The sequence below is a fragment of the Periophthalmus magnuspinnatus genome, chromosome 22 (assembly GCF_009829125.3).
Source record: "Periophthalmus magnuspinnatus isolate fPerMag1 chromosome 22, fPerMag1.2.pri, whole genome shotgun sequence".
Classification (NCBI taxonomy): domain Eukaryota; kingdom Metazoa; phylum Chordata; class Actinopteri; order Gobiiformes; family Gobiidae; genus Periophthalmus; species Periophthalmus magnuspinnatus.
In genome coordinates, this window is record NC_047147.1 from 11415064 (window position 1) to 11434594 (window position 19531).

A 19531-nucleotide genomic window follows, 5' to 3' on the forward strand; every position below is an offset into this window, starting at 1 on the left:
ATCACATAACCTACTGGAATTCAAAAGTAAATTTCAAATCACAAATTGTGAACTGTACCAAAAAGTCTCATTTCAGTCCATTTTCATCCAACTCCCTTCCTTCCCAGTACTGATGCATCCTGTTGTTGGGGAATGCCGTATGAATGCTATGGACAGCTGAGTGTTCTGTTCCTGGGAATTTCCTGCCACTTCCTCAAAGGCCCCACCCTCCGAAAAACTTCCTGCATTGGATAAGAGCCTCATTCCACATGCATTTCCCAAACACCTTAATGCACAAAATACACGCACATACACAGCAAGAGCAACTATTCTTGATTCATCTCTCTTCCGATTTTCCTTAAGTTGTTAGGTTTGCCAAGTTTTAAAATAAAACCAATATTTAACTAAGATGCAACTCATCTTAGACAAGCTTAAATAATATGTTGACACAAGTTCTGTTAAATACGAGCGTTTTAATTTAAGTGGAGAGTGTTGGACTGTTTGCTGTCTGACATATACAACTTGCTAGACTGTACACTTCACAGCTTCCATAAAAATACATCTTTTTATACACAGCATTTACAATATACAACAGAGCCGTCGCGGTACAACTGTTTTAGTGATGACAAATTTACAACATCCACAGAAAATAATTAGGTGTCCGTTTAATCAAAGAGAGAATACGAGATCCCATCCTGTAATTTGTAGTATCTGTACACATCATTGTCTTTCATTGTTTTGTCTCCGGGCTATCGCTTTGCCAGCCAGTCTTGGGAGCGCCTCTGCAGCTGCCTGTTTTTGTTGCCCAATGCATTGTTGTGGGTAGGCTTTTGGGCATTTGATGAAGAAATAAAGTTCTTTCTTCCATTTCATAACCATCAACACCAGTTATCTGCCCCTTCATCACACCTTTTCCAATGTCCTCTAATGTCCATTCCATTGGATATCATCGTACCCCACCTACAAATACATACAAAAGAAAACATCAGTATTTCAATAAGGCCTTCCCAAGACTTGATTTTACAATTATTTCACACATACCTCCTCATCTTCCTCCTCATCTTCCTCTTCACTGTCATCATCCTCACTGTCTGGAAGCTCTCGTAGCCCAGGCTTGGTCAGTGAAAACAGCTCCTGCCTGATTTGCTCATTGTCACGTCCATATGTGAGGTGAAATGGCGTGTGACCAGCGGACGTGAGGAGATTGGGGTCGGCACCTTTTCGGAGCAGCAGTTGTACCAGCGAGAAATTCTGTTGGTCTACAGCGAGATGTAGTGCTCCACGACCACTTCTTTGCTCCTACAATAGCAAGAATTTCTATTAAGTTTAAGGCCAAAATCTGAGGTTTTTTCTTTTTGTATGCAGTCGGTTTTACTGATTTACCTTGGCATCTACGTCGGCCCCTAAATCCACAAGGTTTTCCACGAGCGATAGAAAGCCGTGAACTGAAGCCAAGTGGAGACAGTTTTGACCTGCAAAAAAAAGAAGACGTTACTACAGCAGCATGACAAGGCCTGTTTTATTAAAGTTGTGATGATAAAAGGTTTGTGGTTGCTTCCCTGCTCAAGGTAAATCTCAAATTGTGGAATAACTTTTAAATGCCAGTGAAAACAAAACGGTACGGAGTGGTGTCTTAGTGTTTGGCAGAACTGGACTACCACACAAGGCATTACCACATGATATAATAAAGCAGCAATTTGAAACATATTTTGAACAACCACTATGTTTTTCAATGTGGAAATGTATGATTAAATATAGCACTCCTAACTATCTGGGGACAAAACTAGGAAATATAAAGCATTCAATCCCCAAAAAGATAAAAGGCAAGAATAAGTGGCAGTACAATAAAAAAATACCATGTTAGAACCCAAGAGTGTCAGAAGAGCTCATTTTTTATGGATAGATAATCACTTGACAAGCACATAATAACCATACCATTTAAACTGTCCATAGTCGGACCTCAGATGCTTACCGTGATAGTTATAGGCAGCCATTGCAGTGTTTAGATGATGGGGGAGGCAGTTCTGTGTGATCACGCTGAAGCAGGGCAGGTTACCATGTCGACAGGCGATGTGAAGGGCCGTGTCTCCGTTACTGTCGACGAGCGTGGGGTCACAACCACCTGCTAGGAGGCGCTCACACACGCTTGCCTGATTTGTTATTACTGCTAAGTGGAGAGGAGTCTGCAAAAGGAGAGCACAAGGAGATGAGTTATATGACCTTGCACAAACAGAGATGATTGAGTTTGCCTATGGAACTCTAGGAGATAACAATAGGGTTAAGATTACAGTTTAATCACTCTTCAGGATGAATTACCAACCTGTCTCTGGTCATTTTGTGTGTCAAGAAAGTCTGTGTTTTTAGAAAGCTCAATTATTTGCTTGATGTAGTCCTTGGCTTCATGGATGATGGCCAGATGGAGCAATCTAAAACACAGGAAAGAAATATTTACCCTTTGTGTGAGATGAGAAGTAGTGACAAAAATATGAATGACACCACCAGAGCATAAGTCAGTCTCAATATATTGAGGTGTTCTTGTAGAAAAGTGGAATTAAGTACAAAATATACAAGAGCGATTTTTTTTGCATATTAACCAATTATTTATACTGAAAAGCATTAGGCTACTATAAAAAAATATGTTACTTTAAACCTTAAGACGGATTCTCTGCAATGTGGCTGTACAGCTTATGCGTAAAACAGAAAATTATAATTTAGGGGACACTTTTCAACTGTTTCTGTCCTTCCATGTGGTCGGGGGCGCGCATCGGTCGGATTCCATGGCGGCGCGCCTGGGACTTTCCCAGTCTGACCCGCGGACATAGTAGATTCCCTCTCGATAATAGTCTTTTGTTTATGTCCAATATCACCGCGTCTGGCCACAGCTAACCCTATTGTTTAAGCGGACACGGGTAGTGTGCATTGTTAGCTCGAAAATACAGAAAGTATTTGTCCGTAAAACTTGGATTTCAATGAAACTTTTAGGCCCAGGCCTCTGCTTTGTAATGACAGGCTACAAGTAGACATTCCCCACAGGAAAGGGATCATATTACCTCCCAAGAGCAGAGCGAGGCCTACCCAAGCAGACGGGAAACCTAGGTCTAAATATACCTGGATGTCCATAACGTCATGCCTTATCTAACTTACGTGTCTCCGTCTTCGGTGATCTGTGTGGTCCAGTGCTGCAGCTCTCCGGTTACCGTGGCTTGTTTGGGCTCACTCTGCAACTGCAGCGCTCGGATCTCCGCGGCCACGGCCTGGTACTCCTCCTCTTTGAGCGAGTCTAAACCACTGTCGAGCCTCTCGTCCGTCGACGGCTTCTCTTCCTTAGAGTCCCGGTTATAATCCATTTGGCTGAATATACTGGTCCGGTGTCGGTCCATGGCGGTCCCTGTAGCCCGCAGCGAGGTGCGTTTGGCTGGATTCAAAAGGAGTTTGGAGCAGGCTGCAGTAAATGCCCTCTGTGTGGCTCCGGCGGGGCGGGGCTTGCAGCTAGGTGGGGGATTTCCAGAAACTGTCACTCACAGTAACAGTGTGTACAGATCTGTGGCTCCTGGAGCAGAAGGGGCTTTCTTTGAGGCAAATGCAGTCTACTTAGACTGTCAGCAGAAATCCTAAATAAATCCAACTCTTATTCAGCCTCAACTAAATAGTCATGCACACAAATTATTATTATTATGCAAAGTGTTGTAGGCCTACAAAACTTGTGGAAATTCCAGAAGTGTTCATTTGATTGAAGTTGAAGTAAATTTCTGTAAAATTAAGCATTATTATATGGAAATACTCTTCAGTTTGAGCTCTTTTGCCTTTCCCCACTTTTAATTTTTGCTCTTTGTGAATTGTGCTGCAGGGGTTTCTGTTCTTGACATGAGTGTGTGTTGGACACATTTGGAAAGTCCTCAAAGTGCACTTTAATAATCTATCTACATGAATCACTTGAGGCAGAGGTGAGTGTCCCAACCCACAATAAATCTGCAAGACGCACAGGAGTTTCCGCCAGAAGTTCATTTGTGACTGCAATGTGATTTCACTTTGTTTATCTCACAGTAACATGATAAATGTACATGGAGGAGGAACTACTGTAGTGGAGTTTCCCTAAGACCCACACAGGCCAATGAGAGGTTCAGGTTCTTAAAGATACACACACATATACAAATAACAAAAACAAGGTGTGTTTTGAGATCCAAGTCCACCACTCTACAAATACTGATGCCAAATGAGGTCACATACTAGAATGATAGGATGATACAACTATTACTTGTTGATCTATTTTAGATACAACTATTAATTAAATGTACTTGTAACACCTAACTGGATGTACTCCAAGTTTAGTACAAATCTGTGAGGCTTCACTGGGCTGTGACCTTTCCTGGTTTAAAAACAAACAGCAGCAGCAGGTTGGGGGCCTGGGGGAAACTCCAGCCTCGGTTACCTCCCATTGTTCAGACGGTGAGACCAGTTCAACAGGCAAGCTCGAGTCTCAGCTGTTAGTATCAACTCTCAACTAGGCTACTACTTTTTCAACTATACAAGTATTAAGCAAAAGACCTGTACTTTAATGGCGCTACTAGGCCCATGCAAAAAGAATGAAAACTAACTCCAAATTTAGAAATGGTAATTTAAATAAATGCAGACAAAACTAGATTACAATAGGCATATAGAAGTTTACACATGCAACCTCAAAAGCTGAGATCAGTGGTTCTCAAATTGTGGTAATGATACATAGTGTATTTGGTATTAAGATTCTTTAGCAATGGGATGGTTAGATTTAATTTACTGAACAACAACATAAGCATTGTATTATAACAAAATTATATGCGTAAATTATTATTCTGTATATCTGAAACAACAACAATGTCATTAACTGTTCTTATATGAATAATTTGTCACTCAATTCACTCAAGGCCAACCTGTGGTCTGAACTAGATGTTAATCTCATAAGGCATACGGATGTGTCTATGTATGCTGAAAATAATTTTTATGAAAATATTTCTATTGTTACTGAAGTTTAAAATTTAAGGCCTGCACAGTATGTATATTATGGTTTAAACAACAGGTATTCTTCAAAAATTACAATGTGTCTCCTACACATTGTCAGGTTATAGGATTCCCTGGGTTTTTTGTACATGAAGAAACCTGTCCAACAATTGATGACTAATGTGTGTGTAAATTTCAAGTCTTAAACTATCCAGGTAAAAGATCAGAATAAAGATGAGTCACAACATCACATGTGCTGATCACAGACTGTAAAAGCATGACACATGCACAAAAAGAGCCCCACTAACAACCAAAAACACAGCATCAACATTATACTACCTTGGTCTTTTTCAAATCATTCTCTTTTAGAAGACCATTACAATGCTATGCAACATTCACAAGTGAATCCCATTTAAAAATGTAATATTGTAATAAAATTCAAATAAAGCTTACACTAAAATGTCAAATATGGACATAGGAAATAAGATTTAAGAATTAAAATGTTTTTTTTTTTTCCTGCATTATACAGTCCTCCTCTAGGGAACAAAGAGTAAACTGATGGATGAAACTATATGTAGACCTACTTTAGAGATCCACTAACCACATACCACAGATAACACAGATGATATTTTACCTTTCTAAATTGTCAAATCAAAGTATAAAGTTGTAGGACTAAATGAAAAAAATAATATATAAAATAATAATAATAATATCTTTGTAACTGTGAAAGTTGTCTCAGTGAAAAGAAATCTTCCTTGGTTAAGATTTGATTTTACCACAAGATGGCGACAGAGCGACAGAATGACCCCCAAGTTTATAAAGCCATGAAGGGCCACGTGGGATTCCTCAAATATAAACTTTCAAGAATCCGCGTGTCTTTGTTAAATCTTGGCTCCTCCTGACGGCCAGTGGCCGAGGCACACATCGCCTCTATCATTTTTCGCAAACTCGCGCATTATCAACATGCCTGCCCCCATTGCCCCATGCCCATGGCTTTATAGCTACTTGTCCCAGCAGTGACTAAAGTGACTTAAAGATGCACTATGTAATTTTTCTGGTGGGGGGAGGTCACCTGCTTGTCTCCGTGAAAAAAACTGACCAATTGCTTTGTCTGTAATAGGCTACCACTCCACATAACACGTAGTCTATCTGGCCTATATCGTCCATTTATTCAATTACAGGTGTTTTATGGCCAAGCTAAAAAAAACAAAAACAAAAAACAATTAAATTAAACATAAATACACAATAAATAATAATAATAATAATAATAATAATAATAATAATAATAATAATAATAATAATAATAATAATAATAATAATAATAATAACCAAAGAAATAACACAAATACATCTTATTATTATTGTGAGCGTCTTGCCTATCTGCAGACCTGATCTCACGTGTTTGTCTCCATAAAAATGAATCGGTTTTTGCACCACTGAACATACCAGGCAATGCAGAAATATCTAAAAAAGTTACATAATGTATCAGGTAGTCACGTTTTCAGACATACATAGAGGGTGCATCATCACATATATATATATATATTTTTTTGCCATTTGTTGGAGGCTATGTATTGCCTACTATATATAGGACATTGACCATCATAATACAACAATATTTTGAAGAACATCTAACAAAATCCAAGGCCTAATAGTTAGAGCCATTGCGGGGATGTTTCCTGTTCTCAAGAGGATTTTCCGCGCGACCCTCATCAAGCCTGACCCAGAGTCTGTTCTCACGCTCATCCCCCTTGATTGATTTCCAGAGAGCCAGGCCGGCTGGATCTACCCCACTGGCCGGGCAATAGAGCTTCTGGCCCGCACACAGAAACCGCCTCACCCCCTGGACTGAATGGATAGATGCCCCACCGATCTCTTATCAGCCAGAGCAGCTCTCGAGGGGGCGGGCTGCGCTGAATAGAGGCAGATCAACATCTCACTCAATCACACTACTGCACAGTAAACGCAACAAGACATGAAACACCCCAAAATATAGGCTATTCAGTTTAAACATAAAGCTCAGCTCATATAATCAGACATTACACAAAGAAAACAGGTGCGATAATCTAATTTTAGTTGCCACGGGAGTCCCTAACAAGCAAACATCAGTCTAAACATGACAGTTGATGTATGGGCCTTCAGCTATTGCATTAGAATTTGAATGATCCATGATAAATCTGTTCAACCACATGGCATCCTCGTCAAACAGGAGTTTCAAGGATGCTCCAACTCTTCTTGTGCGGATGCTGCGCGCGCAGGTGCTGGAGACAGTTGCATCCAAGCAAACAGTGGACAGTGATGTGTCCTCCCCTCGCGCTCTTAAACCCCCTCCCTCTACGCACTGCTGTCTCTCGTGCGTGTGCTCTTCAAAGCTCTACTTCAAAGTCGCTTCTTGACAACAGTTGTTTATTCGGTTCCCGTGCGTCATGCCTCGAGGATTTTTGGTGAAGCGTAATCGGCGAAGTCCGGGTTCGTACCGGACCAGAAAACTCAACACAGCTTTAACTCCAGACTGTCACGAGAAGGCTGAACAGGGTGAGCGTGCAGAAGAACCGTGCCTAGTGCTCCACGAGGATGGTGCGCGCGCGTGGAGCCCACACGTAGAGCCTGCACTAGAGGCTGAAGTAGAGAAGCGTGCGCAACTCCCAGAAGCAGAAGAGCGGGTAACTGATGCTGTTACTCCAGACCACGACTCCACGCGCTTCTTTCCTCCTCTACCATCACGTGAGGCGTCTTGCGTACCAATAACTCCAGCCAGCAAGCGGGTTCTTGAACAGCAAGAGGAAGATGCGGGCAACTCTCCACTTTTCCGAGGGAGATGCGTGACACCAGAGCTGCCGTTCCTCCTCAGCTCCACTCCCGCCTCAGTGCCATTCAGTCGTCCTCACACAAGCCTCTACGGCCACGAGTCCAGTATGCACGCGCACCTCTTCCCATCGCTCTCTATGCTCAACGAGGGACAACACGGTGCAAGAAAGCGCTCCTTTGTAGAAACAGACAGGCGGCCGAGTAAAGTTAGTCTCACAAAGAAACCCAAAATCAACCGAAAGCTCCACTTTGAAGATGAGGTAACAACTTCACCCGTTTTGGGGCTGCGCATAAAAAAAGAGGTACCAGACTCGAGAGCACAGCGGGAGAGGTCCCTGAAGCAGCCGCTGGGGGAATTTATCTGCCAGCTCTGCAAAGAGGAATACCGGGACCCCTTCTCTCTCGCTCAACACAAATGCTCACGCATTGTGCGCGTGGAGTACCGTTGTCCCGAGTGTGACAAAGTTTTCAGCTGCCCTGCGAACTTGGCATCCCACAGGCGGTGGCACAAACCGCGCCCTGTGAACAATAACCAGGGCCCAGAGGTGCAGACGAAGAGCCAGTCCCGCGGAGTTCTTCCGCTGGAGATGGACGGTAAAGAAAACGAGTTGCTGCGAATTGATAGGCACATCGACCACGGCACACCTGAGGGCTCCCACGTGGGGAGCATGGGCCCTCCGCCCACTATACCCCCTCACTACCGAACCCACGCGGACCCGCAACAAGTGAGAGCGGCGGACAGCCCTCCCTCGAGCCTGCCGTTACCGTTTGTTCAAAGTTTACAGGAAGAAGAACTGTACGAGTGTCGCTGCTGCGGGAAGAAATTTCGGCGTCAGGCGTACCTCAAGAAGCACCTCGCAGCGCACGAGCCATCACTGACCACCTATAGCCAAGCGCGAGACAGCCAGGTATTTCTGTGTCACATTTGCGGTGCACGTTTCCCTTCCGCCGAAATACGGGACAAACACCGTCTCTGGCACACTGTGCGGGACGAGCTCATAGCGGGAACTTTAGCTGGAGTTTCTGGCGGAGACATATTTCACGGGCACAGAGACACCGAGAGCAGCAGCGGAGAGAGCGAGCCGCAGGACTCATCGCACCTGTTCTCTAAACAGTGTCCGTCCACGTTCTTCAGCTCCTCCGGGCTCACGAGACACATCAACAAGACTCACACCGCGGAGGACCGGCACGTCATGCTGCTGCAGATGAGCGTGCGCCCGTGAGACTCAATGTGAACACGTAAACAAACCGCAGTCTGCCGTCCATTTGATTAAAAACAAACAAACAAACAAACAACAAAAAAACAAAACACATTATAATACAGGTGAGGATCACGCTTCACGCATGGTGCCTTTCGCCAATAGTCTATTGATTTTGTTGTAAGTTTGACTGTATTTATAAAAACTAAAACGTGGACTTGTCCTTTTAGCTGAAATTATCCCTATTGGCCAGATTTGATCGGAGCTGTCCGCGGTGCTGAAGCTGTGGTACGTTTGCACTGGACTCAAAGGGATCTATTAAGCTGACTCCGCACTGCGCTGTCCACCTCACTGGTCTCACATGAGACAAAACGGTTCACTAATAGCTAAACATTAAAGTACTCACTCAACTCAGGAGTGCAATAACTGCAGCATAAATTATTTTTCCAGAGTATAAGCATTGTTTTGTTTTTGCGGTAAAAAAACTCCCAATACAAAAAGGCGACATAGGCCACATAGGCTACCTATGAGTTAGAGAGAGGTTTAGTGAAGCAAGGACTATTTAGTTGGAAAACTAGTTAGTGCATTGATTTTCATGTAATTACCATGTTCACATTTCCTTAATGCTCAAGCAGTACAATGACTTTACATAATTGTCAAATACAAATGCAATATTTTGGGGGGAAAATACATTTAAGAAGGTGTCCTTAAACATAATCATTGATTACAAATTTTATACAGATAAATAAACAATATGCCTTTGCTTGTATCACATAATTTCATCTATCAAAATTAAATATGTAATAGTAACCTATTGTAATTTATTTCATGAAATTATCTTGAAACATCACATACTGTATTTGCTTAATGTTTTTATAAAGCATAACTGTGAAAGGATTTGTCAAATTTGTCAAGAGTATCAATAAACAAACTAATTTGGAAAAGGTCTGGGCATTTTTTAAACTGTTATTTATTGATGCTTTATTGTTATATTCACACATAGTTTTAAATGTGTTTTTTTTTACACACCGTTGGTTTGTCAGTAACACTGTAGTGATTGTGGTCATGCTCTTGTGTGTGGTGTCACAGGTCAAACACATGCACTTAGCACTGTGGGCTCATGCAGCGGACAGGAGGACAGTCAGTAGTTATATCCGCTTCATCACAAATGACAGCATGATATCAACCCTCCAGAGAAACCGCTTATGGAAGTCTGCATTTCCTACTTTTTAATGATAAAGTTTTGCACAAATCTATAGAGAATACATGTAGCTTATGAAGGCATATTTGCATGTACTGTGTCAATGTAGGTTTTCAGTATTTCAATTTAAAATGTTGAATGTTTAAACTGCATATCCAGCACTCAATATTTTAAGCAATTAATGTTGATGGTTGTCTCTATGTGGCTGTAAAATGTGATATATTTCTGATGTTGACAGTACAAAAAAAGGACTTATAACACTGACCCCAGAAGAGGAGGCAAATCAAAGGTTGACAGTGATGAGATGATTCTGAGTGTGTCAATTTACAGAGTGTACACATTATCGAAAAATGGGAAATGAGCAAATAAAGCACATGTTTGACCAAACATAGGGCCAGCAAGGACAGACTTCACCATCTTCTTTAGTAACATGACTGGATCAGTGACAATTTACAGGGACGCATGACAACATACAAATAGTGATAAAGCAAAAGTGACTTCTAATATTATGATCAGAGTGAAGTGAAGTTTAAAAAAAAAGTTTAAGTCCCTTTCTACTATGGTTAAAAGTACATTTTACGTAACAATGACATGTGACAGATAACACAGGACTGCAAAGAAAAGCAGCAGTGCTGCCAAGAAGTCATTAGTCAATGTGTGAAAGATACACTTCTTAATACCACAGCCTTTGCATTAGAAATATGATAAAGATGGAGTGCGCAAAACTATCATTTATAATTAGAGTGTCCAATTAACTTCTTTTGCTGACTCCTGTAACACAACTTTAATACAATACTGTAATATTTCCGATCCAAGTGGCATAATAATACAAAAAAGTATTAGTGAAAGTTTTGCAACACAAAAATGCTACAATTACAGATCAGAATATGATTTCTGAACACCAGTTTTACAGATTGTTGAAAGATATCCACTACATCTAAAAGAGGCTAGATCTATATGGTACAGGTATCAGGCTGTGTTATTAACATTATTAACACAACAACATGAACAAAATACAGTTATTACTAAGCTATTGGAGTTTAAACTTGTAGTGTCAGTCCATGTTTAACAGATGTGGTCTGAGTCTAAGACCACAGTTTGGTTTTGGCAGCAAAAAAACAGTATATACACAAGTAGCTTTCTCTCACTGTACACCTACGTATAGATCCATATCCATTATACAGTATTTAGATTTATACTCAAACATATATAGATATACAGATAATACATGTTTTATCATTACGGCTAAGAACAAGGAAACATAACTGTGGTTCTCTTGCTTCAAATAAAACAAAATAACAGCAACTTTCTCAGTCAACTTACAGTCAAGTAAAAAGTATAATGAAAAAAATGCAGTGATATCAGTGCTTTTTACGTTTAAATAATCAGCAAAATAATATGTAACAAGTGCTTGCTTTTTGAGCCATTCGCAACAATCTTTTAAAATGACACTTTCTGACTGAGAAATATTTTTGGCAATTCAGAAGCCATAACTTCAGTCTACACATTTCGTCATGAACAATAGAAGCATTTATATTTTTAGCGTTGCCAATACAACCCAGAACCCCATTTACAGATCTGACCATAAAAATAGACATTTGTCACTACATTTGTGGTGCTTTCGGAACAATCTAATTTCTTTTCTATCAAAACTCAGCTTTTGTTTGTACATCCATGTCCTCCTATGGTACAAATATACAGCATCTGCACAGCACCTGTTTTTTCTGTTACAATGTGCTCTCATACAAGGGTAGGGGGGCATGAACTAATACTCAACGCCCATTTGTCCAGCTATTTTTTTTTTTTTTTTCCAAAAGCATGGCTGAGAATAGACAGCAAAAATATCAGCATCGGCCACAATTCAATACAAGTTTTTCCGTACATTGTGGGATATGATAGTAAATGTATAACACAAGCTCTATTTTTCTTAATTATGTTGCAAATAGGCTGGATATATTTTGTGCTGAAGTGAAAGTCTATAAGCTTAGGTCTTATTGGCAGACCCAGATGAGCGGCGCAGCTTCATGGACATGCGACTCTTGCTAGTCCTGGGAGACATAGGGGACGCCGAGTCGCTCCCGGCCTCCCCAAGTGCCGGACTTTCTCCCCGAAGAATCTCGAGGCAGGAGCCTGGTGGGAGGGTGAGGGGTTGAATGAACAGAAAAAGAGATGAAGAGTTGTAGAAAGTAATTATCAACACACTGCATCATTTTATATCCTACAGAGATTCATAACACATGACATATAATGTGAACAAAAGGACAGACGGCTCTAAAGAGATTTCTAAATTCATATTAAACTAAACTAAGTGAAAATGACTCCTACTAACTAAATGAGTCCGGGTCCAAGTATGGGTAAAATAGAAAAGGAGTTAGCAGATGAGAAAAAAGACAAGATTAAGAGTTAACCAGCACTAGTCAGAACAAAAAACTTAATTGGACAAAAATAAAGTCTTTAAACTAGATTCAGAACCACTAGACTGCATAAAACGTAGGCTAGAGAAAGTTACAGTTCCATTAAGCCAGTCACATCCCTATATTGACACTTGTGAGTGAGAAGTGAGACTTCTTGTTTATTCTCGCAACATCTCCCGAGATCGCATGTCATCATTATAAACTACTCAAATAACCTCAGTCGTCTAGCACCTTCTAATGCAAGATACAAAAGCTGGAGAAGCTATAGATCTTGTTTATGTAGTTAAATTTTAGAGACATGAACTGATGAAATAATGTCAATTTTATACACTTTTTGTTTTTTAATATTTAGCCCGTATTGGCAGACTAATCTAGCACTATCTACTAAGAGTCAGTAAGCTACAGTACACATCTGGGATCTACACATTACCATTCACAGCTAGCATGAAGGACCTTCTGCTTGAGGCCCTTGCCCTTCACCCTGAGCAGGTTCAAACTGTCTATTGGTTTAGGGACCATGAGATACAGAGCACTGTGTTCCTCTGCTCAACAGTGGACATGAGGAAGCATGAAAAGAAAAGAAAAACATGAAGTACTGTGCAAAAAAGGAGAAAATGTATATGAAAATTAACGATAAAAGAATACAATAAAATAAGAGAAAAAATACATACTGCCGACCCTAAATCAAATATGAACTGTACTATAACATCATTCCTTTTAATGTACTGAAAAAAGGGTGGTTTGGATTCGTGCTTACCCTTACAAAGTAAAATCTTTAAGGCAGCTCATGTTATTGAAAACTAAATATGAATATTTTTACATAAAACATACTACTTTTCTGTAATAGCCTGCCTAAAATAATTAACATTTGCTTCACAGAGATTCATTTAGGTCTTCCAACATCATTTCCAAATAAAAGTTCTTTTTAACAGGCCAGTGTGTTGTTTACACACACCTCCACATGTTTCGGATGCCTTCTGTATCCTTCTTCAAGGGTCACATGACCTTACAGTGACATGTCTTGCAAGCTGATTTACAAAGATTTTGGCACCATACATCTACCTGCATTGTTAGGGGAATAACATTATCTGTAGTCTGACTTGTCCAGGACAGTGTCTTTGAAAGTTGATAGGTTCCCTCGTCCCTATAGGCTCATTTCCAGATATCCTTAATCCAACGTTTGTTTGTTTTCCTCCATTCCTACCAATGCAGGTAGGAGAATGGCACCAAAATGTGTGTAAATCAGCTGGCAAGACATGTCACTGTAACATCACATGACCCTTCTGAAGAAGGATGCAGATGGCATCCGAAACATGTCAAGATATGTGCAGACTGGTCTGTAAAAAAGAACTTTTATTTGGCAATTAACATTTGGTTTGAAACTAATAAAAAAAGCTACATGTGGCATTATAATGAAAAGATAATGTATTAAGGAGGACAGGAGCATACAAAAGGTAAAAAGTTAGTTTCACCACATCAGTGCAGGTTAATAAAACAACATTGAAACACATGTAAACTTTGTTATATAAAGGAAATCTCACTCCCTCTTACATAAATGCAACTTGAATTAGGCTTAATTATATTTTTTATGTGCGTATAATGTAAAAATACAATTTGAGCTATGACTAACCAAATTGCACCAACAAGTGGAGTGAACATTTCCTTTGCACCATCAGAAATGTGACTTTAGACAGAAAAAATTCAGAAGAGGAAACATGGGGTCAGTAAACACACACACATTACAAGGAGATATTAGATATAAGAAATGGTTAGGCAGAAAATGTCAATGGCAAGAACCAATCAGAACAGGGAGTGTCAATCATGTGACCAGGCTTACCTTCTTAGCAATAGGCAAGTGAGACATTACGATCTAAGGGATGGGGGGAAATGGGGGAAATAAACAGAAATAAAAAAATAATAATAAAAAGGGGAGTTTAAAGGTAAAATAAAAAAATGGGTAAAAAAGAAGATACAAAAATGTTCATTGTGCAGTTAAGGGACCTGTGAGTTAACTTGATGGAGGGAGGGAGACAAAAAGAGCAGGGCTTCAGTCTTTTTCATGATTTGAGAGCACAGAATCAAAAGATTGAGGTCATTTTAAACCAGTTCAAGAGGTATGATTTTGATTCTGGGCTCTGAAAGGTTTTTGAAGCTGAACAACACAAAAACAGTCATCTGTCTTTTGCATGTTACATTATTCAGCCTCAAGGCAAGATGATTATTTTATGGTAGTTATTGTCAATATTATTTGAGGCACATTAGATTGAGAGATAAGCAGCAGGATGTCAATTACACGCACACATTTAGACAGTCACACCTCAGCAGTCGCCGCAGCAACCCTGTTTAACCTCATTATACAGAAAATGTGTGCCGTTTGTTTAAGTAATTACGGCAAATTGAAAACATACAAACCTCATATTTTACAATATTACATGAATTAACCAAACAAATGATGCCAAATTTGTGTAGATTAGATTTCCCTATTTTTAATACATTATATTTAGATATTACATTTTAGCTGTACCTGTATCAGAAGGAAAGTGTGTGCACGGGGCAGGGCTGTAGACCCGAGCAGCGTAATCCTCGAAGGTCGTGGGTTCCTGGTGATGCTGCACAATAGTTTCAAGGTATCGGGCACGTTCCTCATAGCTGATGTCAAAGGTTAAGGTGACAAAATGTAACAGACAAAGTCAGAAATATTGTACAAATTAAAGAGTGGATAAGAAATTGTGGTTTAACTGTAGATTTTAGTGGGTTTCTTTCACATGAAAAAGGTTAAAAAATATTAATATATAGTCCAAATAACCAGCATCTTTAGAAAAAAATAATGTAACTATATATATATAAAAAAACAAAAAAAACAACAGGATTAGAAAAAATATATAACGAAGCAACACAAGACAGAACAGTTTTGTTCACAGAAGCAACATTATTTGCTTTTATAAGCCTCATGATTTTCTATTAGAATGATTATGTAGGTCCATACTCTTCTTATCTATATATCCAGCCCTAATGACAGCTGTTGAGCACACACGCATAACTCAACCCCATTAGCTCCCAATAGTAAAGCCATTTGCTACAATAACAGTGGTTTTCAATGGCTGCATGTATCTGTATTTGATAAGCCTGGGCCCCAGAAATGGTAGTGAACGAGCTTTATGGCTGACTGTCTATGTAAGTGCATGTCTCTGTTTAAATGGGATTAGGCCAATGAATCTTCAGAATGAAATCTGTGTGTTTGTGCCTCAATGCGTGGTCCTGTGTTGTGAATGAGCCAGCCATCTGTAACAGCACCCATGGGTTTTCTATTGGGTTACACAGGCAGTCTATGGGTCTCAGAAGGAGAGGGGTTCAGGTCTAATGGTAACTGATCCAGTTAGAGACAATGATAATAACAACAGTATGGCTCCCTTAAAGCGAAAGGACAGACTGAATGACCAAGAAGCCAGAGCAAACCACTGGAGATAGTGTAAGTCCGCTGTAAATATTGGTATTGCAGAAAAACTGAATAGTAGTTACCTGAATACTTTACATATAGATATATTTTTTCATAGTTGCAATGCAATATATTAGAAACATTTACTGTAGTGATATATTTTTTAAAAGAGATGTACATTGATCTCTGCCAAAAAAAAAGACAAATTGTGCAAGTTGGGAGAGCTTTGGAGCTTTTGGAGACCAGTTCAATACTGTCAAGGATTGAAACACTTAAAAACAGAAGCATTACCAAGAACACCACAACATGACTATATATGTGTAATTCTAAATAATACAAGTTAGAATTACAAACATCACAAAAACAATATAAGCAACAAACCATTTCAAAATTTCTTTAAAAGCAAACTTTGTTTATCTAGGATGAAAAACAACAAAATATGGGTAACTAGTTATGCTATGGTTGTATGTAATGTCGAAGCATATGTCTAAACTATTATACAGCACTTGCCCAACTAATCAAAGTAAAAATAGCGGTTTTCTCCTCATTTAGCACACTGTAAATCACAGTGGCATATGAAGGAAATTAAGAGGATTGGAGGTGCAAAGCAAGTGTGATGCAGTGGGCGGAAGGCAGGGGCTGACTTGTAAAACAGAGTGAGAAACGCAATATGTCGGCCGGAGGATGAGGCAGGGGAAGAGCAGCAGTCTCAGCAGCCGTCACGCCATGGCTCCATGTGACTACTCTGCTCGCCTTTTCCTGCTCCTAGCTCCCCTGCATCGCACTTTCGCCTTTGACTCCTCCATGTGTGCCAGGATGCAAGGCAATTAGAGGAAACAATTAGCCATTTCCGAACAACGCTGTGCTGTTGTTTTAGTGTGAAGCAGCAGAGGTGGCATGAGAAGAAAAAAATGTGTATCTACATTGAAGTACTTTGAAAAGGCCACAACTGAATAATCATAAAAAAAATATATATATATATTTTTTTTGTTAAAGATATAAAAACTAAAGATAAAAAAATATAAATTATCATAATTATCATGAAATCAAATTGGTATGAAAGAGACCTAGACAATGCTCTTTCAGCAGCTATGCAATTGTTATACTACTATATTGAATACAGTCCTGTACCAAGGGCGGGCAACATTGAATAAATAAATAAATAAATAACTATTACAGATCTGGACAAACCTTTTGGGATTGTCAAGATAACTATAATTAGATGATATTTATGCAATCTATCAGAGATGAATTCTAAAATGTGCCTGTAAATGTTGAATTTCAAATATCTACCTATACTTTTGTCTTAATATTTTTTTATGTAAGTATTAGTTTTGTCTGTGTAATCCCTCAATCATTCAGGTATGATCCATAGAAAAAGCTAAATTTTGCTTCTACAAACTCGATCTATGCCTGCTACCCCCAATACACTGTCCACAGTCCATCTGAGAACAAAAGGAGGAGGTCAAAAGAACTCCAGCAGCAGAAGGGACTAATATTGAGCAGAAAGTAAATAAATAGATATTGTAGCACAGCTGGGATAAATGACTGGAGTTTTGTTCCTTTTTCACTGTCTATTTCCTTTGTCTCTCTGCTCTTTCTTCCTCCCAGCGTGGGCTTTCTGCATGTGGCCCCATGTCACTGCGGCACAAACACAAACTCACACTGAGCGGCAACACAACAAGACACAAGAAGCGCTTACAACTTTGATAACTTTGTCACGATAAGAGGAATAGGACAACAACATCTATAGCATTTCCACTTGGTTTAAGATTGTCAAGAAATCGATACCCCAATATGAATAGATACTAAATCTGGTATCGAAACTAGATTAACTAGAACTAATCATTAAATCATAAAATAGGATAGAATTGGATATTTTCTTAATAGTTAATAGTCTTGATCATTCAGTTGTCTATAAAAAAACACAGTAGTTTTTTTGTTTTTGTTGTATCAAAATCAGTAGAGCACCAATCATTTTTATTTTGTTATAAAATAAAAATTGTATTGTGACAACACCAATTTAGATTTTTAATATATGGCATTAATAAACTAATTTCACAGCCATTCTTTTACTAAGTGTTCCTTGTGTAGCTATTTTGAGGCTTCCTGTTGATGTAGACTTGCCAAAGACACTAGACAATTTAGTCTAACAATCCATTTTTGATCATATCCGTCTGCTGCAGCTTACAGAAAGACACTGTGTGGAATTAAGAATCATTTGCAACCAATCCAAGCTTTACTGATTAAGCCCTAAAATAACTTCAGTGTGTGAATATTTACACTACCAGAATTTGACTTTTCTGTCCTCATATTCTTTTCTTTTCAGTAATACTTTTTGGAAACTTGACCTAGGAGGAAACTTATTTGGCAACCATATAAGAAGTCTTTGGTAAACATCTTGTATAACCCGTTCTACACAAATAAGACCATACATAAAAACTGCAAGGTAAAAAAGACAGCTTGTATCTGTCTCATTGGCACCTCCGCCTCACTCTCTCCCTGTGGTCCGTCCAAATGGTAGCAATGAAATGTGCTGTAATTGAATTTCAGATGGGCCCTCTTATTAAGTCATTAGCAGCAAAATATCTCGCTATCTAGGAGAGAAAAGGGAAAGATTATAAAGGAGAGTGACAGAGAGAGAGGAGACAGAGCCACATTGGTGCCTAAAGGTGGACAGGGGGACGACGGGCAAATATAAAAAGGTTCTTTTGTGTGAAGTCAGAAACTCATTTTCTTGACGCGGTTGAAAAGAGTGGAGAGAGTGTTGGTGCTGTCTCTGGTCCATTTCAGAGGCTTTCTGTCCCTCTCTCTCCCGCAGCGCTCTTCATTGTGCTGATGTTCGACTCCTGCGATCACTTGAGACCGAGCGAGCGGGAAAGGACGCAGGAGGACCAGAGGGGAGCTTGTTAGCGCATTAGGGGTCGGGTGGTCTGGGATGAGTGGTTTTGAATATTTAAATATATCTGATGACTATGACATATTATAGTACTTATAGTCATATGTGGATTTTCTTAGCATTTGGAAACAAATCATTCAAAACTATAGATATCTTGTGTGTCTACCAATGTTTGCTGATATTCATGTTTTAATTTATTAATTTGTTTTTCTCATGTAAATGCACAGTTGAAGAATGATTAACACTCAAATAAGGACATTTGCATTACTGTAGCGGAGCACATAAGAGAGCACTATACGGCAAGATACATTATTGATTATTTATCAATATTATTTATTATTAAGAAGGTGGGAAAAATCTCATGTTTGTCTGACCTTTTCTTTCTCACAGATATAACCCTCTGTATTCATGTGAGTTTGGAAAGTTAACTCATCTCTGATTTGCCACACGTTTTTGCCATCTGTACTTTACTATTACAATGTGCCCATATAAGTGATTTGCTACTGTGATTCATTAATAAAGTTAAGTTTGATAATTTCTTAAAATAATCAACAACCTCCTGCAGAATTTGCTGAAGTTGAAGTCAATGACAAGTACAGGCTCCGTGCTAACTGCATACAA

General features: G+C 39.4%; 3 protein-coding genes across 5 annotated transcripts in view; 1 reads left to right on the top strand and 2 right to left on the bottom strand.

Annotated features, from left to right (window-relative positions):
- Positions 1-432: 432 nt before the first annotated feature.
- nfkbiab (nuclear factor of kappa light polypeptide gene enhancer in B-cells inhibitor, alpha b) lies at positions 433-3494 on the bottom strand. Its single transcript, XM_033987908.2, has 6 exons — positions 3124-3494; positions 2300-2405; positions 1952-2162; positions 1363-1451; positions 1021-1278; positions 433-939 (listed from the first exon to the last, which is right to left on the bottom strand). Exons 1-6 carry the CDS (start codon positions 3357-3359, stop codon positions 904-906), a joined length of 936 nt encoding a protein of 311 aa, XP_033843799.1. The 5' UTR covers positions 3360-3494; the 3' UTR covers positions 433-903.
- Positions 3495-7138: 3644 nt separating this feature from the next.
- On the top strand, positions 7139-9031 carry LOC117391015 (insulinoma-associated protein 2). The gene has a single exon (XM_033988828.2). It carries the CDS (start codon positions 7380-7382, stop codon positions 8982-8984), a length of 1605 nt encoding a protein of 534 aa, XP_033844719.1. The 5' UTR covers positions 7139-7379; the 3' UTR covers positions 8985-9031.
- Positions 9032-9914: 883 nt separating this feature from the next.
- Positions 9915-19531, bottom strand: part of ralgapa1 (Ral GTPase activating protein catalytic subunit alpha 1) — a 38952-nt gene continuing 29335 nt past the window's right edge. For all 3 annotated transcript variants that reach the window (XM_033988824.2, XM_055231344.1, XM_033988827.2), the window contains exons 44-45: positions 15100-15224; positions 9915-12291 (exon numbers count right to left, since the gene is read on the bottom strand). In XM_033988824.2, coding sequence (XP_033844715.1) covers positions 12146-12291; positions 15100-15224 — 271 coding nt within the window. In that variant the 3' untranslated portion in view covers positions 9915-12145. The remainder of the gene's footprint in view (positions 12292-15099; positions 15225-19531) is intronic.

Bases quoted from the DNA above. Each gene is read 5' to 3' on its own strand.
- nfkbiab (XM_033987908.2), bottom strand. From the start codon at position 3,359: ATGGACCGACACCGGACCAGTATATTCAGCCAAATGGATTATAACCGG. The intron at 1,279-1,362 runs GTAAATCAGTAA...TTGCTATTGTAG, and splicing joins GGGCCGACGTAGATGCCAAG to GAGCAAAGAAGTGGTCGTGG. The intron at 940-1,020 runs GTATGTGTGAAA...ATGTATTTGTAG, and splicing joins ATGAGGAGGAAGATGAGGAG to GTGGGGTACGATGATATCCA.
- LOC117391015 (XM_033988828.2), top strand. From the start codon at position 7,380: ATGCCTCGAGGATTTTTGGTGAAGCGTAATCGGCGAAGTCCGGGTTCG.